The 6,596-nt window shown below is 39.3% G+C and overlaps 1 protein-coding gene across 2 annotated transcripts in view; it reads right to left on the bottom strand.

Annotated features, from left to right (window-relative positions):
- Window positions 1-2,877: 2,877 nt before the first annotated feature.
- Window positions 2,878-6,596, bottom strand: part of LOC147217992 (semaphorin-4B-like) — a 61,486-nt gene continuing 57,767 nt past the window's right edge. For both annotated transcript variants that reach the window (XM_086175218.1, XM_086175219.1), the window contains exon 15: window positions 2,878-6,315. In XM_086175218.1, coding sequence (XP_086031344.1) covers window positions 5,543-6,315 — 773 coding nt within the window. In that variant the 3' untranslated portion in view covers window positions 2,878-5,542. The remainder of the gene's footprint in view (window positions 6,316-6,596) is intronic.

Raw genomic sequence — 6,596 nt, 5'->3', positions numbered from 1 at the left:
TCCTTGTTTCAACATTTCCATCTGGATGTAAACAACTGTTTTATTTAGATATTCAATCTCTTTATTCTATCGCTGCTGCTGCTGGGCATATAAACTTCTACGTTTGCTTACACCATTAAGTCGTCAATTTTGAACCTGACATATCATTAAAAATTAAAACATTGTGTTTTTTTTTTTTGTATAACAGATGATATAAATGGGTGACTTTTCACAGAGGATGGTCAGCAATGTGAGTGTATCAGAAAATCTTTGCAGATGACCAGTGGAAATGGTGACCGGATAAAACCCTTGTGAGGGGGAATGCAATGACATGTATAATATTAAAACAGATCTCATCTGGAACACCTCTGAGGGATCATCCGCACATTTCACCATTTGAAAATATGTAACAATACTACCTTACATTTTAACAGAATCACTAAAAAGTTATGATTTTCAAGGAGGATTTATTGAAGCACTAGATTATTGTGTGTATAACGCCGTTATTTTACGAAAACCTGGGTGGGTAAAGCATGTATTTAGAGACATATCTTATATAATTTTGTAATAAAATATGCAGCTGAGCCTAGCAGAAACCTGGAAGGTACTTATTAAGCAAATGAAGATCGGATATGCGAAGTTGGCTGATGACAAACAGATGGTGTGAAGCCAAAAAAAAAAAAAAAAGGAATGCAGCTCCTTTCATTTCAAAATTAGAAGGCAAGGAAAAGTAAGAGAAAATGATTCCCTGAAAAAAATCCATCCAAATTTTCAAAGTAAATTTTGAGAAGTACTATTTTATATGTAAATATTCCATATTTAAATCTACTATTGCATTCTCCTCTTCCTCATGAGCAGCAAGTAACAGCAATTAAAGAACTTGCACGTGCATCTGTCAAAACATTTATTTTATTTATCTTAAAAAATTAAAATAAAGTGCTTTTTATGTACAATATAATAAAAACAACAGTCACAATCTCAATGATACAAAAAATACAGCTCACAATTATTTTTTACACAACAATTAATAATAATAACGAAAAAAAAAAAAAAAAAAAAAAGAAATCATGCAGGCAAGACCACATTTGTCTAATAGTTATTCAGTCAACTAAGATCATGGTGTTCGATATGCTGAGGCAAAGCTGCTGCTCTCGTGTTTGAGCCGATATGGAAAATATGGTGCTGTGCTTGCAACTTACTGCAGCAGTACATCATGCAGCACAAACAATCCATTAGTTCTATTGTGCTCCTATGACTATTTAATACTGAAAAGAGGTTGCAACGGCTTGTGTTTGCCATTTTAGGAAAATAGATGTCTGTAATATCCTTGAAGACATTACAGAGTGTGTTATATTTGGCTACATTCATGTCCAGTACAGTATGTTGCATTACTGAGGAGCCACTCAAATGAAGCATTAGTCACAATGTTACCTGTTTGTTACTTGTTTTTTTTTTTTTCAATGAAAAGCTTTTCTATAATAAATATGCAAAAATTTATAACAGCATATACCTTTTGGCATTACTGACAGTTAAGGTCAAATGGTAATGTACTTGAGCTTTTTTTCTACGTTAGGAAGAAATATCTCTTAAAAGGCATTTCCTATGTGCACATTATCACTTTAGACACAAGAGAACACAATAGAAAATTTTGAGGGGCTCCCAGTCTTGCGGTTTGCAGGTACAGTTAATGGTAGCTTGGGTGAATCTATATACCTATTGTTGACCCGTGTTGTGTTATGGATTTCAAGTGTGCCCAAAAAGGGCTACAATCACACCATTCACCACATTTCAGTTGGTGAGGTCTCTGCTGGGTGGTACAATGTTGCACATGGCTAAAGGCAGAACTTGCTATATAAAAGGCATTTTGAAAACGTGTTGTGACGTTATCCATCAAGCATCTGAAAGCAGGCCCTTACGGGTCTCTAGAAACAGTTAATCGTTTACAAAGGGAGTGCATCTATGTTCCCACGGTCAAATGGTTCCTCACCAATTATGTGCTATATAGAGGAGGGTACGAAAAAGAAAAAAGTCTTTATTGTCACTGGATATATTACAACGCAATATATCCCATGCATTCAACCCATCCTCCATAGCGCAGTGGGCAGCTGTGTTTCGCACCCAGGGGCAAAATCTATCTGCATTATAGGACCTTGGGAGAACATGGAAATAAACGTGGGAAACAGCGGACCCTTTGTCATGTTACCACGACTTGCTGCATATTTGGTCATCGGGAATTATAGCACTTCGAACAAAACATGCTAAAGCCTTCGAAATTTGATTTGTGGTTGTATTTTTCGTATTCCAAAGGCACTGCCTGGCATAAAGCCGGTGGCCAATGTCACTGTTTTTCTTGATGTCCTGTTGTTGTTTCCCTTCTCAGTTGGCTGACAGGGAAAATAGCAGTCTTTAGCTAACCTTTTCGAGCTGCAGACAATTCGCTTAGCCTTGCATAAAACCTGCTAGTTTGGTTGTGCCAAAAAACGATTCTAACAAGCAGCATATCTTAAGCCAAGTGTCATTAATTCAAGATCAAGTATTTTACTGCTCATTTTGATGCCCTTTTGTTTCCTGTCACTCATATATTTTCAAATTTTAATTTCAAACAAGTTAGCATAGTCGAGCATAAAGACTGCCTAAAAGTTACTGAAACCAAATCTGTCGTTACATTAATTTGGTAGAAAATGTTGATGACTATTTATCTTTGAATAATCTATTTGAATTAGCTTTGAAGACTGATTACGTTATGATCGATTTCAAGTTTCACCCTATTTGTTGTTAGCACAAAGACTAAGGTTTAGCTCTGCCCCAAATTGACCAAACCAAACTAGCAGTACACCCAAAGCAAATTACTTTTAAGACTTTGATAACAATATCAAACTTTTATAGGGAGTTTTGTAAAGCACTGAGTCACCTCTGGGCCTGGCATAGTTCATACTGCTTAGCAGATTATCTTTAAAAGGAGAAATCCTTTTAAATCAACTGTGTGCTAAGGTAAGCTAACTTGCTGCTGGTAGTGGCTTTACCATCATCCTTCAAGCAGTAGATATATATAGACCCACTCAAACATCTCAAATACAAATCTCAATTAATTCATTGAAAACCAAACTGGTCACTCCTGCTTTGATATGCTTGATTAGAAATAAAAACAATAACCTTGGTTGGTGAATGAACAGCAGGGGAGAAATATGCAGTATTCTGTGCAAGAGAAGAGCTGTTGGCAGTAAAGTATTATGAGAAAAAGAAGTACATCAGCAGTGTTCACTCTCTAGTTTCAAGACTATCTCTACAACACATCTTGCACAAAGTCCCTTAAAAACACACAATATTAAGCACAGATACTGTATATATCCAACAAAAAATAAAGAGAAACACTGACCACTTTTGCGCTCTATTCTGTGCAATTTTGTTTTCAAACTTTCTCAAAGTTACAAAGCGTGTTGTCATTTGCTCTGTGTTTATATTGAAATATATATTGTGGTCTCACAAGACCAGTGATATACTCTAAGACATGTGGTGCCATACAGTCACAATGGCTGGGTTAATGTTTGTTTGTTCTGATTTATGCATCATTCTACATCTTTGGACAATTCTGCTTTAAGTCTCAAAATTCTAAGTGATATTGGGTGCATATGTGAATTAATGACAGCTGTACTGGTCCCTGTTTTGTCGTAATTTGCCTTAGCAGCCACGTTTTCTGTCTCAGTAGTTGCGTTTGTAAAATATGTCCTGTTTTTTTTTTTCATGAAATGTGCAAACCTGTAAGTATTCAACACCCTGATTACTTGTGCTTTCACATTAATGTTGCCTTGAAATCTGAGTGAACGTTGCGAATGTAAGAAATGTAACCTCAAGGGGATTCAATTGAGCTGGCACAGAGCTCTGTGCATCTACTTCATTATACAGTGCAGCTGCAATGTGGATAAGAGACCACAAAACACAGTCATTTGTTCTGTAAAATTTGAATTTGAGAATTATTAGTGGTTAAATTGGCCTTAAAAAGAAGCCATGTTAGTATTGTTAGAGCTTGTCACACAAGGTATACCTGTGTCTTTCATTGAGAATGCAGAGAGGCCAGTTAACGCTCAAAGGGAAATTGAAGGAAAACTGGAATAAGGTCTTGTCTGACAACCATGTGGCAAGTTGTCATACACTTTGGCCCCATTTCATTATTTACAAGAATGTGAATCCGCTCAACACAGCCAGAACCATTATAACAGTCTCAAGAGAAATTACCAACCTTGCATTTCACATCGACTTATTATTAGTGCCAGAAATCTTTAGGTAGACCTAAGTCTGATTTGATCACAATGTACTCTTTGACAGTGACCTATGCCAACAAAAGCATGAGATGGGAGATGTCATTGTACAGGATGGCACTATTGCATTTAGATCAGACAATCAAGTTGTTTTTTTATTATTATTTTTTTTTTGGCACAGTGCACATGATGATTTGGTGCTGCCCTGAACATGGTAGAGATGTGGACATCCCCTTTTTTTCTTGGCTCGCTCTGTATGTAATGTCCTCTTAGTTGAGCATAAAACTGTCATGTCTTTTTCCATGTTGGCGTTGTAAGCAGGGTTTCTTTGTCTCTGTCTATTTATAAACCCATCACTGTACCTGGAGGTGAGCCAAGATTTAGAAGAATGGGTTCCCCAAATTGTCCACGGTGCAGATGTGTGCGAATGAAATAGACACAAGCATACATTCAGAAGGCAAATATCATTCCTAAGTCCCCAGAGTATAATTTGTGACCACAGTTTTGATCAGTAGGAATCTGTGATGAAGTTGCGGTACGAATGTTGCACAATGCTAAATGGACTCTAGAGTTTCGCTGTATTTCCTCTTCGTCTTCTACTCTCGTCTTTATCTTCACGAAAGCAAAAACAGAAAAGGAGAACAAATGTGCTTTTAACTTGAGTCCGTAATTTGTTCACAACTGTTGTCAGGTGAAAATGCATTACATGCATTTTATTCTCCGATGCTATGGTCGTCTTGTGTGCCGTGTAGCTTGGTTCTATTACGGTGTCTGCATAACAACAGAAGCGTATTTACTGTGGCAGCAATCTTCTGCGGAGCAAGGACATACAATAACCAAATGAGGCTGGGTAGTATATTGTTATTTGTAATTCATCGTCCACTGCTGTATCATGTGATGACATCAAGGAGACTGTGAGAAATACTGGTATTGTAATACTATTGCGTATGTTCTTTCTCCCATATTGCCCCGCATACACTCCCATATGCAGTTAGCGGCAAATACAATGACAAAAAAAAAGAAAAAAAAAAAAAAAAGACAACAAGCAGCTGCCATGATTCTTGGTTGAAACTGGAGTGCTTCCTTGTCTCGTCCCAGGCAACACCCCGGACCCAACCTTTGCCTTTGGAGTGGAAATGGACAAACAAAATGACCTCCACACTGATCACAGAACAAAGATGATGATGAAAATAAAAGATGTGCTGCGATGTAGCAGGATGTCAGGGTCTCCTCTCCTTTGCTCGGTGGATTTGGCCTGTATCCTTCATGAAGATACAGGGTGGCATCACATTCCAGACACTTGGCTCTCATACGATTGAGTCTTTGATTTCTGATCCTAACCGCACCCTGGGACGAGGGCAGGTTGGAGAGTACTCCACGTGGCTTTCCTTCAAGTTAAGAGGACGCCTATCGGATGCCTCAGAGAAGCTCTTGCTGTTGTCAGGGGAGGACTCGTGGGTGGGCGTGCTGCAGATATAGTTGTCATTTAATGTCTGATAGCCCTTGTGGTCCGAGGTGGAGACGGGGATGGTATTGCCATTGAGTGGCAAGCTCTCTGCAGGCTTTCCCACTATCCTCGGCTTCTTCTGCTGCATGTTTGGGCACTCTCCCTGCTTAAGCATAGACTTCATGTGATCACGGTTCCTATAAATGATGAACAAGGAGAACACAACGAGGGAGAACGCCAGCAAGGCGCAAACTACTATCAGTTCATTCCAGTACGTCTTTGTGTGGACTTGCTCAGAGCGCGACTCGCCAGGCAGGATGATCGTCTCTTCTCGCCTGATATGTGGTGTGCGGGAGTGACCGATCATTGTGGTACTTTCTTGCCGTGGCTCTGCTCTCACACAGTAGTTGGCCAAGAGCTGGCGGAAGTTCTCCTCTACAGACCAGCACTCGTAGGTCTCCATCCTGTCCGACTGTGCCACTACAACCAAGTTGCCTTCAGGGGTAGCGTAGAGGAACTGGCTGGCGGTGTCACTGTAACGCCACCTCCTCTGTGCCAGGTTAGAGCGCAGTTTGCAGGGCAGCACTCTGAATGTGTTGGCTGGGACCGTAATGAGCTGGCAATGGGAGCCACCTACAAAATAAGAGCAGGGTGAGAATATGCACATCAACTTGCATGGCAATGATGCAGTCATGTGTTATCAATATTAACCATGTTTGCATCAGTCAACACAACCAAACCCTTTTTTTATGTCATCAAGTTAAATCTACAATTGGTCTACAAATTTAATGCTTGGGCTCGTAGCATTCATCATACCCACCCCCATACTCATAAGTCGTTTCTGCGACATCTTCCATCAACTTTACTAATTTAATTGGCTGTACATGTCTTTGTGCCAGCAGATGTAAATAGGG

Source organism: Fistularia commersonii, chromosome 27, assembly GCF_037954325.1.
Source record: "Fistularia commersonii isolate RoL2024-O1a breed Wild chromosome 27, RoL_Fcom_v1.0, whole genome shotgun sequence".
In the NCBI taxonomy this organism is placed as follows: Eukaryota; Metazoa; Chordata; class Actinopteri; order Syngnathiformes; family Fistulariidae; genus Fistularia; species Fistularia commersonii.
This window is presented reverse-complemented; position numbering and strand designations above follow the sequence as displayed.